General features: G+C 37.3%; 1 protein-coding gene across 2 annotated transcripts; it reads left to right on the top strand.

Annotated features, from left to right (window-relative positions):
• The first annotated feature begins 849 nt into the window (after window positions 1-849).
• Window positions 850-16,757, top strand: Myc. 2 transcript variants are annotated; one of them, XM_070219173.1, is made up of 3 exons: window positions 850-1,421; window positions 2,826-4,138; window positions 13,172-16,757. In XM_070219173.1, the coding sequence occupies exons 2-3, from the start codon at window positions 2,887-2,889 to the stop codon at window positions 14,107-14,109; spliced, it is 2,190 nt and encodes a 729-aa protein (XP_070075274.1). In that variant the 5' UTR covers window positions 850-1,421; window positions 2,826-2,886; the 3' UTR covers window positions 14,110-16,757. The 2 variants fall into 2 exon arrangements, with proteins under 2 accessions (XP_070075274.1, XP_017000126.2); XM_017144637.3 differs by having other exon boundaries at window positions 2,822-4,138.
• Window positions 16,758-20,547: the final 3,790 nt, after the last annotated feature.

Below are 20,547 nucleotides of genomic sequence, written 5' to 3'. Positions count from 1 at the left end.
ATAGAACTCTTAGAAGAATCTAAACAAAAAGAAAACAAAGAAGCTAAAAAATAAACATAATAATTGCAAGCAAAAAGAATGGTACATGCGATTTCAAAACAATATTTACAAATTTGTGCATTCACACCATTTAAATACAACGTGTTAAATTTAGATTTGAGGAAAAATATGCTTATAATTGAATAAATATTTTTCCGAGTGCTAAAAGCATTTAGTTTTATAAAACTTTTTACTTTGTTTTGAATTATGACTTCAAATTGAAACTGTTCTTTTTTTACTAGTATTTTTGTTCTTATAATTTGACATTTACTAGTATTCGTCAATTGTTTATGTTTATTATTTGCCAAGTGATGCAATTTGCCGATTCTCTCAATTCCATTCCGCTCAGAATCAGAATCCGTTTGGCGCTCAATTCTTTGTAAACACCACTCGAGAGCGAGAGTCGAATTCCGTTTCGCGCTCTCTTTCGCTCAACCGGCAAAACAAAACCGGCAAGTTGAGGCGCTCAGACCGCGGGAGCGAGCGAGACGGAGCGTGGGAGAGTGAGAGGCAGGGCCGGTTAATTGCGTTTTTAACTCCTTTTGAAACCATCGAGTATAAACAAATCGTGATGAAATAGCCAAATGTCATCGAAGAACTTTGTGGAACTTGCGGTATTACGTTGCAAAATGCAATAAATTCGGAATTAAAAGCTTTCCCCCAAATAAGAACCACTCAACTCAGAGCGAGAGAGCGCAACGCGAGAGCGGGCGGCGAGCGAGCGCTCCCGCGAGAGCGGCCGCCGGAGAGAGCGGGCATTTGAGAAAAATTTTATTTAAGACCGGTCACCAGCGAAAACTCACTAACTTGCTATTTGTGTGGCGTCGCGAGTTCATCGCGATTTCATTTCTCTCTTCGCTTTGTGGATTTGGATTTTTGGCTGTTTTCCGCCCGACAAAAAAAACCCAAACACTATTCGTAGACCATAGCAGAGCCAGCAACACACGTTACTGAGAAATACTACACACTACACTAAGTTACAAAAACACACGACAACGGGAAAATGTCACATCAAAGTTACAACAGTGCTAAAATCGCAGAAATACCCCGGGATCCCTGAATCAAAAAAGGAGAAAAACCGCGCAAAATATACAGCAAATCGAAAGGAAGCTGAAAAAGAAAAACTTGTGAAAAACTAGAAATACAAGGCAAAGAAAAAAACAGCCAGTGCAAATTAAACGGGAAGAATTTTTTTTGGTGTCCCTTTTTTTGGTGTTTTTTTATTCATCGTCTTTTCCCCCCATTTGACGCAAAAAGTGCGCAACAACACTTGCGAGACGGCGGGAACGGGATAGAAATAGATATAGCCGACCGACCCCGACTGGAAAGCAAAGGAAACTGAAACTTAACCAAATTGGATTACAATTAATTGAATAGAGACGGTGAGTGCGAAAGGTAAATACGAATATTTACCGCAATATCATATCATACGTATAGACTGGAAACCGAAATCGAAATCGCGGGAATTCCAATTCCAAGAACTTTCAAAGAATTTTGGGGGCAAAGGAAGAGCAGCAAAAATTTTAACGGTGAAAATGACAAGCTGTGTGGTTTTATACACTCACACAAGTGAACGTGAAATAACTGAATTTGGGGAAGTGCTCAGAAAAAAAAGTGTTGAAAGCTATAAAAAATTATAAATTAGGGACCAACGAGAATAAATATTTTCTGTACTAAAAAAAATAGTAAAGTTCTAGACCATTTCTCGACTTGTGAAATTCCCGAAAATTAAATTCTACAAAGTTCTGTCCACTTTGGACTTGTGAAATTCTATGGAATTACTAGAAATTATCATAATAGACACCTTCAGTAAATAAAGTGTTCTTGTTTAAAATGGAAGTATTTAAAAATTCAATGCAGTTAAATAAAATATACAACAAAATATTTTGTAATTTGTAAAAAAAATAAGCCTTTTAGTAAAAAAAACCATTATATTTTGTGAAAAAAATTATATTCTTTATTTAAAAATATTATATATATTTAATATTTTCAAATTTGGTTTTAAATAAAGCAAACGCTAATTTAATTTTAATTCTTACCACCGAACAGTTTTAAATTTTTTTGTTTCTTACAAAATAAATGATCAATTAAAAGATAGAAAATATCAAATTTAATATTTGTTTTTAAAATGGTAGTGATTATTCCAAAAGATCCTAGTAAACTGTACGGGTTTTCTACCCATTTAGGGGCTTTCACCGTTAGTTATTCGTCGCACTCTTTGCCCAGAAATGCAACGGGTTCTGGGAAAAAGGAAAGGCAGTGAAAAAAACAGTAAAAAGAGTACGGACAATAGCTTGGAGATTGAGCGTTGGAGATCAGCGTTTATCAGTTGAAGGTCATATTTTTTTTTTAACGAGTGGAATGAACACTGCCTTCCTTTTTGCGCTTTTTTCTATTTGATTTTTTTCGTTAGCTGTTGTCAAGAGCGCGCAGATTCGCGATTTTGGGGGCAAATGGTTAATAGTGTAGTGTATAAATAGAGAGCTATAGCTTTTATTTACTTTTGATAACATTTGCTGAACCCTCGACGGCGCCTGACGTCATTGGGAATGGAAATTGACATGGTAGAACCGTGACTTATAATAGAATGCTTTTGGCTAATTAAATGTATACTTGTTTAACTTGATATTTTCAACGAGATTTTGAAGTATAACAGCATAATGGGTAATAAAAAAAGACTTTAACTGGCAGATTAAAAACAGAACCTATAAAACGATTATGGATCAAGAAAATCCTCTTATAGCTCTCCTTCCTACAACGATTTTGTACCTTTATTTTCCAGACAGCCGTTCGTAGCTCAGGAACCACTACTTCGATATATATAGGAAAAGCCCAGACTCTGACACAATGTCTCTACATCCGCTCGACTACCGCACCGAACTGCTGATGGGCTACGACTTCGAGTACACCCCCTTCGATATGGGCGAGATCTTCGGGATCGACAACATCCAGCCGGTGTCCACCATCCAGGGCGATCTGGAGAAGATCGGCGACGTGGACGGGGGATTTCCCGACTATGACATGGAGGACGATATAAAGCCGGAGATCCGCAATGTCGACTGCATGTGGTCCGCAATGGCCACCTGCCTGAGCAGCGGCAATGTGAATGTAAATGGCTCCAACGGTTCCAATAACTCCGGCAGCAACAGTGCAGCCTCGTCGTACAGTGAAACCAGTGCCATTTCCCTGGCCGTCGTTTCCGGCTCCACGAATCCCTACAGCTCATATCAGCGATCGATCACGGATAATGCCACCAGCCAGACGGCGAATGTGCAGCAGGTTGTTAGCCCCGAGAAAATGGCCGTGGTCATCAAAAAGGAACTGGTGGATCTGGACTATGTGGTCAGCCAGAAGCGCCGTCGTTTGAGCGGCAGCGATAAGAAGTCGCAGCAGCAGCAGCTGAACCAGGACGAAGACCAATTGATACCGCCGGGCGGAAGTCTCCTCCGCAAGCGGAACACCAACAACACAAGCAGCAGCAGCAGCAGCAACAACAACAGCAGCCAGGCACTGGACAGCAAATACCTGAGACCCGATACACCGCACAGTCTCAACGACGAGGTGACCGCCGCCCCGGAATTCAGGCACAATGTCGATTTGCGTGCCTGCGTGATGGGCAGCAACAATATCTCGCTGACCAACGACGATGGCAGTTACATAATGCAAATCAGCCGGGATCTGCAGAACGCCGGCAAGGATCTGTTCCTACCAGCACGCTTCCCCATCCCTACGATGAACGATGTCCTCGATGTGCTCAACATGCAGGTGAATTCAACGTCGACAACAAATGGCAACGGTAGCAGCAACAGCAACAGCCAACAGCAGACAAGCCAACAGATTGACGAACAACAGCAGGCCATCGATATAGCCACCGGCTGCAGTACAGTGGGCTCTCCGCCGACAACCGGCTCCGATTCGGATTCAGATGATGGCGAATCGCTCAACTTTGGTCTGCGGCACCATCGCAGCAGCAACGTAGCCAGCAAGAGCAGCAGCAACGGCATGTTGCAGCACATGAAGCACATCAGCGATCACAGCTATACGCGCTGCAACGATATGGTGGACGATGGACCCAATCTCGAGACCCCCTCCGATTCCGGTGAGTTATTTTTACTATTTAGATATGATATATCAGTTATGATGGGTTTTTTAAAAGAAATTAAGTTTATAACTTGGAAAAACGCCTATAACCCAGCAGAACCCATAGTTAGGGTGCTCAAGTTTGGTATACAAATAGTTAAAGCTATGATATATCAGTTATGATGGGTTTTTTGAAAGAAATTAAGTTTATAACTTGGAAAAACGCCTATAACCCAGTAGAACCCATAGTTGGGGTGCTCAATTTAGGTATACAAATAGTTAAAGCTATGATATATCAGTAATGATGGGTTTTTTTTGGAAGAAATTAAGTTTATAACTTGGAAAAACGCCTATAACCCAGCAGAACCCATAGTTGGGGTGCTCAATTTTGGTATACAAATAGTTTAGAGCCCCACCCTATAATATATGTTGTATTTATATAAGAACTATCAGATCCCTGGCATTGTAAAAGCCAATTTTTGGTAAACGCCTCAGTTTTAGCACCTACTTTGGTCTTTATTTGTGTGGCAAGACTAATTATAGAAATAGGATACCTCGTGGGGCGGACGATTAATTCCATTTTCCCTCTTGGGTGTTGCACATTCAACTAGTGTTCGCACTTCCGTTTCGGTTTCGTGTGTGGGTGCAAAATAACGCCCAAGCACAAATACAAATACACTGAGAGCAACCGGAAAATCGATCGGCGGAAAACGCCTACGTCAACAGCAAACGTAGTAAACTTGTTACGTTGCACACGAAAAACACAAATACAAAAAACACGCCCACGCGACGCCGGCGTCTGTCTGCGGTGGCTTTTCCCATTTCCATTTCCATTTTCCATTGATTTTTGTGCTTTTCGCTGCGATGTGTGCTGTGTGCTATGTGCTATGTGCCTCTTGCTTTGGGCTTTCCTTTATGATTTTTCCCGTACCCATTGCCACCCACAATGGGGAAAATGTTGGCGCGTGGCTTTCATGGCTCATTGTGTTTATTTGCTCCATGGCGTCATCCTCTCTCTTCCGAAAAACTTATCACCCGGGGGATGATGGTGATGTTCTTGCGCAGAACTACGCCCAGAATAAAAAAATGAACGAACCCACAGACCATACATATACCTACGAATATATATATATATGTGTTGTATATATATAGGAATCTCTCTCTTTTGGGCCAACACCCCGATTTTCTTGGCTTTTCCTTGCTGCTGCCGGGCTGCTGTTGTTGTGCGAGTTTTCAAGGATGTCTGGTCACTGGCCACGTGGCAGACATGCCCAAAATTTTCCTTCCTCCTTGGCGCTATTTTGCTATACCATACCCTATACCAAAAAATATTTCGGGTATTTTGGGATTTTTTAAATTATGTTGATTTTTTAAAGAATTGGCGAAAAAAATTCAATATATATAAAGAATATTATTATTTCTTCTATTAGTTTTTTATAAATGATCAAAATTATAGGGTATCTATTTCGTCGTTCCCCTCCCCATTTTTCCCGCCCGAGTTCAATGTCTCCTCTCCCTCTTTTTGGCGCGCAAATCGTTATCCATTGAGCAACCCTCGCAAGCTTACGTCACGTCAATCATCTTGATTTTTACTACGTCTTACGCTACAACTACAACTGCAACCTCGAGTGCAACTGCTAGTGCAATTTTATACTACAATGGGTAGTAAACATTTACTACTACAATTTTATGGAGGTTGTGTGAGTGCAAGCTTTTTGCCATTTATTTAACAAAAAAAATCAGTACAAGATAATGGAAAATCAAGGGGAAAAGTGTAGAAAAAATTTACAAAATTCGTAGATAAAATATTGAAATATTTGAAAACACAAAAAAAAGAAGAAAAGCACAACAAATGCTTCCTGAAAACGAGCAATTGTGCTTGGCAAAAAGCAAAAGCAATAAAACTTGTTGTGACGGCGCTCGCACCCTCTCGCTCTTTCGCGCCCCCTCTCCCTCGCGCTCTCTCTTTCGCTCTCTTGCAATTTGCCGAGTGCAGTTAAACCAAGAAATTGCAGCAACAACGATTTTTGCACGTTTGTTTTGGTTTCTACGCTTTTGATTTTTTTTTCTGCCTTTTGCTTTTGGGGTGTTGTCTGCTTTTGCATTTTGTGTTTCTGTGTGCTTTTGTTTTATTTTTTGCCTTTACTTCTTGTTGCCAAGCGCTCCACATATTTATTTATTTATTTTCTCCCGCTGCGAAAAAGAATAGAACACAAATTAGTAACAAGGAGAGTCGTAAAAAAAAGGCATAAATTAAGTATGAAAAAAAAACGCCCACGTCTGGCCTTATTTATTTATTTTAATTATGCGGCCATTCTAAACTTATTCATATTTAGTTGGCAAGGCGAAAAATTCCATTATAGTGGACCCATTAAAACTACTTGTAATCATTAAAACACTAATTAAAAAAACTATTCGCTTTAAACTCAAATTGAAAGTGACAAAAGTGAGGAATACGTGTACCAAAAATCACCATATCATCATCATATCTTGGTGACGAAAGTCAACCACCCCCAAATCACATCATAATTTTTCCACTGCTAATTTAGCAACTAAGAAACTTGACACAAGTGGTTCGAGATTAGTTTTTTTTTTGCGTAAGTATTTCTCCTTGGAAATAGATATAGAAATAGCAGAAGAAACGGAAAAAGAAATCAGGTGCGTGCCGCAGATTAGCAAATATAGAGACGCCTGCGAGAGGGAGATGGCACTACCTGAAGACACGCACTTGTATCAATATCAATTCTTTTTTTTTTTGTATTTTTTTTTTTTTAGGGGGGATTGCTTTCTTTATCGCTATGCTGCAGTCTTCTAATTAGTATAAAAGCTTGCCCGTGGGAGCGAGCGAGACGGGGCGTGTCACGTGCGAGAGCGAGAGGGGCGGTTGGCAACAACGCACAAAATTCGGCAAATAGATAAGGCTAACGGGGGTGTGAGCGAGACACCAGATGCCACATGCCTATGTTGGCGCCTTTCTATATATTCACATTCACATTCACGTATATAAACAGATATATTTACTTTTTGGTAGTGCGTGTTGGTTTTTGGCATTTCGCACCTTGCGATTGTGTTGTGTGCGTTTGTGGGGTTTTGGAAAAATGTTAATGAACTGAACCAAGGTCAGCCGTTCGCTGGAAAAAAGTGCGTAGAAAACAAAATGAGGGGGGCGGCAAAAAAAAAAAAAGAAAAGACGAGAAACCAAACTTAACTTTTATGGCCAAACCAAGTTGGCAAAAAATATTTCCTTTTCGGGCTGCTTTTTTGCTTTTCACTTTCGATTTCCGCAGCTCTTTAATTTATGCGCTTAGAAAAAGTCAACAATCGAAAGTGAAGAGATAAACAAGTAATCTCAAACGAGAGAAAAGTAAATAAATTTCCAAGATTAATTGATTTATAAGGTAAAATTTTAAAATAAATTTAAAATGTCTAAATGTCTTGAGAAAGTTAAATATTTAAATATTAAACATTTTTATATCACTAGAAGAGTAAAAATAAATGATATTTCAATCTAACTACCAAAATAAAACGAGATTGTAAATAGAAGAGACCTATTGTAAGGGCCCCAAAAAAGCGCTTTTAACAATGGACCGTATGTTTATATTCCGGCTGGGTCTTGAGTTTTTTTGTTGTACATATTTCGACGGTTTCTTTCGACTGTTGCTAGGCGCCTCTCGCCCCGTCCTTATCTAGCCTCAGTAGTGCTGTCTCTCTCGGATGTACGAATTGCGTCGTAGTTGTTGGCTTGATGTTGTTGCTTTATTCGCACACGTGTAGCAATAAATTGTTATGCTCAAGGTCGCAAAAGCGGCGACGTCGGCGTTATAAAATAAAAAAGAAAAAAACCAAAAGCCCATAAAGAGCAGAGCAGAGCTTTTTCCCCCTCTCGCTCTCTTACGCACTTGGCACAGCTTTATTTATTTATCTTTTTTTTCTTCTTTTTTTTTTTTCTTAACAAACGAGCCTCCCTTTCAGCGTTTATGAGAGATTTCCTGTATATATATATATGTATGGGCATATAAATTTATACGAATCTATATATAAAGAAGATGTATCCACGCCCAAGAATCCAAGAATGTTGCCAAAAGCTCAAAGTGAGAAATGTTGCCAGACGCATTTTCATAATTTATGTGCCAGTTACATTATTACATTAAGGATGCCCATGCAACCCCCCTCATACGATATATCATACGAGTCTGTGGGTCTCTCTGATCATCGTGTATTAGGATAGGATATTAGGATGTGTCGCATTGCGACGTTGTGCAACATTAGTCATTATTTTCGTTTAAGCCAAGGAGAGTGGGGGTTTCCATCGGAAAAGGCTTAACTTGATGACTCACATCCTGCTTTTCCTCCGATGATGAAATTCCCACTGACTACGTCACAGCAAAAAAGGAAATCGAAAAGCCGAGAAAATCCAACAGGCGGTGGCGCGCAAAAAAAGGAGGGAAAAGTGCAAGAAATGCGCGTGGGAAAATCAGCCAGTGCAGCGGAAGCAGTGTTTTTCCGCTATTGTTTATAAAACAGCAGTGGTTAATTTACTATGAATTATTTTAGTTTGAACTTGAATTTGTGTAACTCACTATTTACGATTTTATGATTCATTAAATTACTAAAATATATTTAAATAAAAATTAATTTAGTTCTCAAGTTTATTCAACATTTTAGCCGTGTGACCTATTTTGCTGGCCTGCGGTGTGGCAAGATGCGGTTGAGCGACATGTTGCCAGCAGATGTTGCTGTTGCGGCTGCAATTTCTGTTGCAGTTGCCGCTGCAGATGCAATTTCTGCTGCCGCTGCCGCTGCTGCTGCTGCCTTCCGTCTCTTAACCTTTGGCAAAAGTGCAACATGTGTTGCTGTTGCAGTTGCAATTTATTTGATTTTCATGCGAAATGCCAACGCAAAAATATAGGGTGGTGAGGCGTGGGAAAATGCTTGAAGAAGAGCCATGCCCACGTGAATTTCTTATATGTATATCTTTCACGGCTTCCACGAAATCGCAAATTCGCTAGAATCGTTAAAAATGTGCGCGATTTGTAAACAAAAATTGAAAAGTGCAAGGCGCGAAAAAGTAAAACGTATGAGAAATTACTCAGCCGACGATGATCTAAACAGCCAAATTCTTCTCCCGGCTCAATGGAACTTTCTTCTAAATATAATATAATATTCCCGCCCAGCATTTGCACTTTTCATTTGTGCGATACGCGATTCGGGGAGATGTGTCATAAAAGTCGCAGACGTGGAGCAAAATAAACAACAAGCGCGTTTGTTATTAAACAAATTTACAAGGGCGGCGGGAGAATTACGGGGGGCTAGAATCTCCGAGAATTTGTTTAATTTTACGACTTGCGCGGCACAGTGGTTGCCTTACAATTTATCCTAAAAGTTTGTAAATTTAAAAGAATATTAATATTCATAATTTTGTATGGGGCTACAAATCAAATATTTAAATATAAATTGGATGGATGAGAGAAGATATGATGACTAATTTTCTTTTTTTTATCCAATTGGTCTTAATTCAGCCCACTGTATTTTATTTGCTGAGCTCTCGTTGCCTTTTATTTTTATAGGCTTTTTAAAAAATTCTTGTCTGTATTACATCATTTGCTTGTGCCTTTGCCTTTGCCATTTCAATTTCGTTTGCGACGACCCAACCCAAAAGATATTGGGTATTTAACCCTCGCATTCGCATATGTATGATAATATATCTGAAGCATCTCATCTGCTGCATTTCTGTTGTTGCCTTTTATATCGATGATGATGCACTTGTCCCCTTTTTTTATTTTTTTTTTATTTTTGTCTGTTTTTGGGCCTACCCTTTGGGCTGTCTGTCCGCATCATCTCACCGTTTTCCCGTATCCCCGTCCCTATGCTAATTTTATAGGGCAAAAGGCGTCTGTGCTTATCACACACGCCGCTGCATACATATATTCGTATTCGTATATATACGTTAAGTACGTATGCATGGGCAGGAAAACCCAGCCCACCGCCTCCCCCTTTTTCCTGCACAAAAAATTGCGCAACATGTGGCGGCTTGTGTGCATTTTATTTGCAATTATAATCAACGGCAGCTTCCTCTTTGGCATTTTTGATACCCTACAACAGGGTATTCAACCTCAACTCAACTTTAAATTATTGTATATAAAATCAGATAACTTTTAAAATATTTGAGATTCCGAAATCAAATTTGGTACAAAGCCAACTAAGGTTAAAGTACACAACCTGACCAACTTTCACAACAATTAGCAAAAAGGGTATCCATAAGTCTGCTAGCCGCTCCTCTACTCTCGGCTTTTGCTTTATTATTACGATTTGATCTTGGCTTCGTTCGCTTAGCAACAAAAGTTGCTGCTGTGCCGTCTCGAATAAATAATAAAAAAGCAGAAAAAAAATAAAAGTTGCTTTGTTTGGTCTGTCTGCTTCTTCCACTCGGTTTCTTGTATTTTAATGCATCAAACGAGTTTGTCTGGTTTTTCGGATTCAGCGAGAGAGCGGAGAGATATATATGAGATATATGGGTATAGAAGACGCAGCATCCGATTTGTGCGGAATAACCGTTAGTAAAACTATGGCAAAAGCTCCCCCGGCACAACCCTAGTTTTTATTTTTATTATTACTACTATAAGCGAGAGAGTATCTCGGATTTTGAATGCACTTTTGCCGGGGCAGCAGATGCAGTTTGATGTGTTGATAATAAAAAAGTGAGGGAGAGAACGAACAGGGAAGATTGCAATTTTGTTGTGTTGATTATTATACCCGTTACTCGTAGAGTAAAAGGGTATACTAGATTCGTGCAAAAGTATGTAACAGGTAGAAGGAAGCGTTTCCGACCCTATAAACTATATATATTCTTGATCAGGATCACTAGCCGAGTCGATCTAGCCATGTCCGTCTGTCCGTCTGTCCGTCTGTCTGTCCGTCTGTCCGTCTGTCCGTCTGTCCGTCTGTCCGTCTGTCTGTCTGTATGAACGCTGAGATCTCGGAAACTATAAAAGCTAGAAGACTGACATTTTGCATGCAGATTCTGGCAGTTCCTACGCAGCGCAAGTTTGTTTCAAAAGGGTGCCACGCCCCCTCCAACGCCCACAATCGCTTATATACGATTTTAAAAATTGCAATATTTCGGAAAAGTAAAAATGCAGTTTTATGGTGATTATCAATACCTATCGAAATGTAGAAGAAATTTTTTAAATCGGACCATTCGTTAAAAAGTTACGGCGGATCAAAGTTTTTATCTCCATCTCCTTCGCATTCCCTTCAGCTGAGTAACGGGTATCTGATAGTCGGGGCACCCGACTATAGCGTTCTCTCTTGTTTTTATTTCTATTTTATCATTCATTCATTCATTGTCTATGTCGAATTGTGGTGGGGTGGGTCTCAGTCTTCAGTCTGGAAATTCCCCTTTCGATATTGAAATTAAGCTGTTCGCTGGAACTGAAATCTCGCTTGACAGTTGTGTTTCTATGATTTCTTTCCATTTATTGATTTTTAGTCCAAGTTTTATTTGGGGGATTTATGGCTTTTTACCAGAATTTCAGTTTGAAAAGTTCCCATTAATGTTTATTTATTTATCCTAATTTCGCCGTAAATTCATTTCTGTATTTTTATATGTGGAATTTTCCCATTTTAGTGCCCACTCTTGTGGCATTCCACAGAGTTTGCTGTCCTGTCCTCTGGAGCTTCTCTTCCTCATCATCTCGCTTTATTTTTTTTCCTTTTTTTTTATTACGAAAAATGGCTGTCGAAGAGGCTGCATTCCAAGATTTAGTCGAGGGGGGAAGATCTTGGTGGTCTGTTGGTTGTCTAGCCAAAGTGGAATGATGACGTTGGCAAAAAAAAAAAAACAAGGAAAGGTGAAAAAAATCAGAAAAAAAGAACAAGAACTCAGAACTCGCTTCTGGCTCCTTCTTCTCCTCTTCTCGTTTTATCTCTTGATTCTCCTGAAAGAATCTGACTCATGCCCACTCAGGCATTTCTTCTGCAGGTTTCGATTTCGTTGCGGTTTCCAGTTGGGGATTTATTTAATGTTTATTTTTTGCCAGTCTCCCATGCACTTGATCTTGCAACTTGCAACTTGTTGCACTTGTCAGCAGTCCAGTCCAGTCCGCCACCTTCTCTTCTCCTCTTCCTCGGTCTTCAATTCCTTATTTACCTTGTTGTCAAGCGCAAAGTTTGCTCTTTTTTTCCTGCTTTTTATTCTTGCTTGCTGCTTGCACAGTTGCTTGTTTTATTTAGAAATAAAAAATACAAAATAAAAGAATTGTTTAAACAGTTGATTTGTATTCAAAGTGAATAAATACCAAAAATTTCGATGGAATTTTGATTCATTTCAAGGCCAAATTTGTGGTTAATTAACAAATAATGAGCGAAATTTATTATGTAGGAATAAAAGGCCCAGGAAATCATAGGAGTAAATTACGAATTCCACGCTATTATCCTCCTCGTACTCGAAAGCCTCAAAGCCCCGCAAATGTTTTTCTTCCTTTGGCACAGGTTTAATGACCCCTTGGCTAGAATTATGACTTAGGTGGGCGTGGAGAAGCAAAAAAAAAAAAAAAAAAAAAACAAAGCTAAAGCGGATTAGTGTGTCAACGTTTGGGGTATAGTTTCCATACGCCTTGTATATATATCTCGTATCTGGCGTATCAGACTTCAGGAAGCAATAGATTTGCACGGATTTCAATTTCAAGTGGCGTCGCGACAGACAGACGACGACGACGACGCCCTTTTGTGTTGACGTCATTGGTCTGTCTCCGCCTTTTTGTTTTGCCTTCTTTTATTTTGCTATGCTTTATTCCATTTCTTTTTGCCCCCTCACATCCCACGTAATTCCGCCTGGCAACAGAGAAAGCCGGAGATGTATGGGGAAGAGAAGATTGGGGATGGTAAGGGGATGGTATGGGATGTGGTATGTGATGGGGGCTGTACTACTACTAATTTACCGCTTCCGTTGCGACCATTGAACCAAGTAGGAGAACAAGAATATTATATATTAATACATTAAAGATAACCAAGCTAACCAGAACTTTCCCCCCATTTTCTCTCGCCTTTGCAGACGAGGAAATCGATGTGGTGTCGTATACGGACAAGAAGCTGCCCACGAATCCCTCGTGCCACGTGATGGGCGCCCTGCAGACCAAGATGGCCCACAAGATCTCGATCGATCACATGAAGCAGAAGCCGCGCTACAACAACTTCAATCTGCCGTACACGCCGGCCAGCAGCAGTCCGGTGAAGTCGGTGGCCAACTCGCGCTACCCCTCGCCCTCGAGCACGCCCTACCAGAACTGCTCCTCCGCCTCGCCGTCCTACTCGCCGCTCTCGGTGGACTCGTCGAATGTCAGCTCGAGCAGTTCCAGCTCCAGTTCGCACTCTAGCTTCACCGTTAACAACAATAACAGCAAGGGACGCAAGCGATCCTGCCTGAAGGCGGCCCCAGGTGTTTTCACGTCGAGCGTCGTTTTGCCGGGCGGCGGAATTATGATGGGCAAGAAGTGTCGCGGCAAGAAGGTGGTGGGCAGTGGCGGCCACTCATCCTCGGCCTCCTCGTCGGGCAGCACATCGCCCGTTTCGGCCGGGCAGGATGCCATGGATGCCATGGATCGCAACTGGCAGCGTCGCAATGGACCCAGCATGACCTCCAGTACGAGCGCCAGCAGCAGTGTCCTCCGGAAGGACTTTGTTTTGGGCCTGGACGAAGCCGATACGATCGAGAAGCGCAATCAGCACAACGATATGGAGCGACAGCGTCGCATTGGCCTGAAGAACCTCTTCGAGGCTCTGAAGAAACAGATCCCGACGATCAGGGACAAGGAGCGGGCTCCCAAGGTCAATATCCTGCGGGAGGCGGCCAAGCTGTGCACTCAGCTTACCCAAGAGGAGCACGAGTTGAGTATGCAGCGCCAGGTGCTGAGTATGAAGCTCAAGCAGCAGCAGGAGATCCTGGCCCGCTACAGGCTGGTCAAATCCGAACCGCACTCGGTCAGTGGATAGTAGTGTTGTCATCATCAGGTCGCTTAAATCTGCTTAAAGCGGCGGCGTAGAGCTAGGACCCTATATATATATATATATACTATTTTATGCGATTTTTCATTTGATTTTTTAGACCCCCCATGATGATTCTTTCTTGACCTTAAGCCTTATATGCATGATTTCTTTTTTTTTTTCATTTTTTTTTCCGTGGAGAAACTTCAATATCAGTTGGTAGGTTATTTTTAATGATGATTTGCTTGCTTTGCTTTTTTTTCGTACCATTCAAGAGGGGTTAGTAGTGTGTACAAGTGATTTAACAAATTTGATTTCTTTAATGTGATATATATATGATTTTCTTTCCGCGCGATTTGATTTGATTTGGCAAGGAAGTTAACGGAAAACGGTTTTATGGAATCAAATTGAAGTGTTTTTTTCGCTGCATATATTACAATATACATACTACACGTAGGACTAGTCTTAGGTAGCGTTTAGGGGTCTGTATATAACATATTCGATATAGGTTATATTATAGTTATTTTTTTGAATTAGCTACTTAACCATGAAGTAAACAAAAAGGAAAACAAGATTTATAAGGAGAAAACAAACGAAAAATAAGGACAAGAAACCAAACAATGAAAACTGAAAGTAATAGTGAAGAAAGATGGAGAGAGGAGGAGAGGAGATAGAGGAAAAGAGGAGAAACACAAACTTACGAAAAGGGAAACACAAAAAGAAAAACAAAAACGGATACGGAAAACAGACAAAAGTTACAACGAAAGAGCCACAAAGAGGAGATAGAGCACACAAAATCGGAAGTGAGAACGATGAGATATGTTTAGGAATATATTAGTATAGCTAAAAGTAGAACTTTTGGTTGCCACCACCCCAAAAAGAGGAAACAAAGAGCCGGCTTCAAATGGTTCCAAACTTCTTGACGAAGCAATACGGAACCCCATATTTCGACCTTGGTTCGCTAGTTTACCTAGAACTTACCCCCAAAACTATGGATATATCCTTTTTACACGCGCTTTTGGGTCCTATATCTATAAAGACGCATCCTTGGAGCAGAAAAGAAACCCAAACTGTCTATTCATGCATACACACCTAAATGCTTTTGCTTAGACCCCCAGATATCCCCTGCTATACCCCTTTATATATATATATTTATATATATCTGTTAGAGACGACACGAAGATGAAAGAGAAAACGCTTTTTATATACACCCTAAAAACAAAAACTTGAACTCTACTGCCTATATTGAGAAAATACATTTTATTTGCTATGAAGATTCAAACCAGAATATAGTTATATTCGTGCGTATATATAGGAACCTTTTTACAATCATATTATCCTTTATTTTTTTTTTTTTTGCTACACCTAGGTATACATATACATATATTTTTTAACTAATAACTATGCATATGAAATGCGCAAAACTTAACGAAAACAAAACGGAATTAAGGAAACTTTAAACTATTTAATAGTGCTAAACCTAAACGAAAACCTCTCGAGAATAGCTGATATACATAGATAGGAAGCGAGAGGGCGAAAGAGTGGAGAAATTGGCTGCAAAGTTTGTGATTGGAGTTATGAGAAAGAGAGCGAGAGAGAACCAGAGCGATATATACACCCACGATCCAAGACCCAAGAGAACTCAAACTTTTGTGAGCTGTTTAACTGTCGATTTTTTGCTAATAAGTTATAGCCTCTCGGCAATATGTTATATATGATTAACGATTATACCAATTGTTTACACGCATCTAAATATCAACTAAATAACTACTACTAAACTAAAGGACATGGAATGAAGTTAAAAGGAGCATGAGAGAATATGTAGGAAAACACACGAACGAAGGAAATGTCAACTGTTATTTAGGTTTAGACACACAAAACACATGATATATATGGATATTCGATATATGATGACCAGAAATTGAATGAGATCGGGGGAGGTTATATAGGTATACACAAAAAATATATATCTACTATATATATATATAACGCGTAAATTTCTATAGAGTAGGGCGACGTTTCAAGGACATTTTTTATGTGAGTTCTAGGCTAATACCTACTATACCTATACCCAAATATATATATATATATATTTCTTATACTTTTTTTTTGTTTACTGCTAGCTTTACATTTGAACCCATGAAATATTTTGTATCTTCTACTTTTCTTTTATTACGCCGCCGCAAAAACTTTTTGAAAAACATACTACTTAACTCTTCTTTCTTTTTTTGAATAATTAAATACACTAAAAAAAACTTGTTAAATGGAAAAAAAATATTACATATACGTGGACAAACAATTAAAGAGTATATTTTTTGTATTGTTTCGACCAAAAAAAAATGTGTACACACTGTAAATAGCAATCTCGTTAAATAATAGTTACACACGCCTACAAAATAGCGAACCCAAAACCCAAGAGATGGAATTATTTTTATAGAAAACACAAAAACAAAACCCGGAGAGAAAACACAAAGCAATAGACTTAAGCGAATTGTACAACGCGAAACGAAAACAAAACTTCAATAAACCAACAAACACACAATACACACACACACAAACACACCTATATATATATACAACATACACAAACACACACACGAATGCACCTATTTTCCTATAGTACATACAACAAGAAATAGTTTAACGAAACAAAAACAACAAACAAGAACCTTGTTTTCTTTCTATAATTTCAACAAACAAAAACAAGAACCGTACAAATTTACGATACAATAAACTAAAAAACAAATGACAAGAAACAAAAAATACGAAGAGCAAACCTTTTCTTTGTTTAGTCCTTTAATTAATTTATTAACGAAACAACAAATTCAAGTGAAAGAGCATTTTTAAACATAATTTTTTTTTATTACAAAAATATATATATATATTAAAACTATGACCAAAACCAAAATCCTCGCAAACAAAACAAAACAAAAAAACATTAAACTTTTTTTCTTATAAAATACATTTATAACAAAAAAAAACAAAAGTTTTTAAGTTTAAATATATTTTTATGATTATGAAATTTTTTATATTATACACACACAAAATACTATTTGAATTAGTTGTTAAAAATTTATTATTAAACAATACGAAAATGATTTGAAGAAAAATAACAAAAGTAAAACCTTGTGTAAAAAAATGCGAAAAACTCATTGAAATGAAAGCAACAAAAAAAAACTGTTAACACACTGAACGAAAAAATGAAACTATCGACGAACATGATTGAATTATTACATGTATATTTAAACCATTTTTTTTCATACGTTTATGACTATATTATATTTGAAAAACATATTTTTGATTTGATGACAAAAGAAGTTATGAAAATTCTGTTCACTTTGGTTATTGCTTATTAAATATGTGTAAAAATCGCAAAATAATATCGATATACATAACTGGCGAATCGAGCTAAACACCTATATTAATATACTATCTAATAATTTTTAACTCGTTATGTAGTTACCTATTAATGAAAAACAAATTGAAAGCGAAAAAAAATGAGAAAAGTAAACACAATAAATTACATTTTATGTACCTTTTACATATATAAACTATATATATTACACGCAACACACACACACACTTATATATATACACACACTACTATATATAGAAACAAACCGTTTAAATATTTTTTTTTCAAAATTTATGATAATGGAATTATACAATAAAAATATTTCAACATACCAAGAAAGAAATTAATTTTTATTTTGTTTTTATTTTCCGCTTCCGTTTATTCGATTGGTTTTTATGCAATATTGAAGCTTTCCAGATCCTCCTATAATTGGTGCAAGGTTTTTCTGTTTCAGTTTCGGACGCTTGGTTTGGTTATTTTCGTTTACGTTTTTGGAAAAAATGCAACTTTGTTGCAATTCTCTAAACGTATGGATGCGTATTGCTTATCGTTTGATTTTTCAGTTCTAGGTTTACAGAAGAATACCAGAAAACGTTTACCAAACTTTTCGAACTAAGAAGTTGTCACATTTTCATGGACATCTTAATTGTTCTATAAGGAATATTTTATGAAATATATATAAATTTATACAGTATACAAAATAATTTTTGGGATTTTGTATTTTTATTTTCTCACCAGTTTAAAAAATATAAAATATTTATTTATATTTAATTTTTTGAAGTCTTATTCTACAAGATTTTTTAAAAGTGATTGTAGTGCTTGTTTGCCTACAAGTTCTTTTTTTCTTCCCTAGTATTATGGTAGTATCTATTATTTTCACTTTCATTTTCCTACCGCCAATATCGAATTCGCAGTGAATCATTCAAAGTGATTCACTTTTTGTGGGTGGTGGGAAAATTGCTTTTGTCGCCGTTTCTAATCAAGCAGTTCAACGTTTTTTTGTTGTTTTTCGTTCGGGGTGTCACTGCCACGCCCCCTCGCCCACCAGGCAAATTAAGTTAATTCAATCAGAGTTGTTTCACTTTTTTTGTTGCTGTTGTTGTTTTACCGGCAACATTTTTAATGAAATCAAAGCGACAACAAAGAGCAAGGAGAGAAGAAGCAGAGATGCCGGCCGGGAGACAGTCACCGTCATAGCAATAACAACGATGACGATAGCCATAAAATAACATTTCATTTATACATGTTTTGTTTTGTGTGTTGTTTTTGTTTTTTTTGCCGCTTTATTATTTTACTACAATCATTCAGTTTTGGTTTCGTTGGTTGATTTTTTCATATTTTCACTTGGTAAGTGAATTGAGCTGCAAAAAAAAAAAACCAAAAGATGAAAGGGAAATTTGCTGAAAGTTAAAAGAATTAAATAATGCTCTAAAATTTATTTATTTTAAATTTATTATATTAAATTGTAATATAAAAACATTTAAAATTCAACTTAATTATATCTCAAATTGAAAATATATTTTATATATTTTATTTATATATTGTTTTATTGTGGATTATTGATAAAATAATTTAAAAAATCAGTTTGAAATTGTTAAATAAATTTTATTTAATTTAAATTGTTTTTAAAGTATTACAAATCTAAATTGTTTTTATGAAAAAAATTAAATAATTTAACAAATGTTCAAACAATGGTCTTTTATAATTTTGAATTAAATTTTAAATTAATCAAAACACGTTTCCTTTTCTCTGTTTATTGTTTATATTTTTTGTTTATGAGGCGAGTCACCCGACAAGTGGGGATACCCCTAAAAATCGAAAGGGTAGACAGATAAGTAGCCGGCGAATTCGCACACACACCACGAAAGGAGGGCGACGGGCCAAGCAAAACAGAGACAACAAAATTGGCGTGCACAATTGTTTAACTGCAAAAAAAAACGAAAAAATAAAAACAAAAAATGGCAAGCAACAATTTTTTCTTTATTTTTTTTTTACACTCTGACCGCGGTCGGTCGCTTTATTGGGTGAAGGTCACGCCGGCTGCGCTGCGACTGCGTCTGCCTTTTGTTTTTATTTTTATTATTTTTTTTTTGCTGCCGCTTCTGTTTATCTTTATTTATTTTGGTTTTCATTTTTTTTTCATTTGCGGCTTCTAGAGGCATGTTCTGACTTTTGTTACCAGAAAAAGTCACCGGGAATCCATACCAGTTTTAGTTAAATTAAATCATCTCGATCAAGTAAATTCAAATGAAATTGAACACGTTCATATCTTACTTAATAAATGATTTCATGGTAAAAATATATTATTTATCTTCTTTTACACTGCAATCTGTTGTAAATAAAAAATAAATTTATTTGTGTATAAATGAGTTTAAATCTGAATTCTTCTTACTCAGAAAAACATTGTTCCGTTTATATTGCTTTGGATATTTTATTTATCACAACTTTATTAGGCTTATAAAACATTAATAGCTTTTACGATATTACAAATTTAAATTTTTTTAATAAAGTCACGTTTCTCTCATCTTCATTGGAATAAAATTGAATCACGACCATTTTCATGAATAATTGTTTTTAATTCCTTTAAAATATTATTTACTTGACCAAACCTTCTAGCAACACAGTTATTTAATATTAAGGTAAAAAACACTAAAATATAATGTACCAACATTGCATTTCACAAAAAAAAAACAGTACATGTGTATATACATATATGAATATTATAAAATAATGTTTGTAACTTGACTCTAAAGTCAAGTCATTTTTTTCCTGTGTACTCCATTATCTCCTTGAATTCAATTCTAAATTTTGGATTTTTTTTCCTTATTGCTTAATTTATGAATTTAACGCCTCTGCCAAAAGCGCATTTCGTTTCATTTATTTCGCTTAAACCATTTATTTCTTCACGTTTGCGAGTATGTGTAAAGTTATTTTTGTCACTGTTTAGCGTATTTTTTGGTTAATTTATTGCCTAAATTTGATTTGAAAACTGGAAATTTGCTGGACTTCAAGGTCGTTCCACACACACACATGCACACGCACCTACACTCACACACATACACAAAGAAAGGCAATGCAGAATCAAAAGTACA

Source organism: Drosophila takahashii, chromosome X, assembly GCF_030179915.1.
Source record: "Drosophila takahashii strain IR98-3 E-12201 chromosome X, DtakHiC1v2, whole genome shotgun sequence".
In the NCBI taxonomy this organism is placed as follows: domain Eukaryota; kingdom Metazoa; phylum Arthropoda; class Insecta; order Diptera; family Drosophilidae; genus Drosophila; species Drosophila takahashii.
This window is presented reverse-complemented; position numbering and strand designations above follow the sequence as displayed.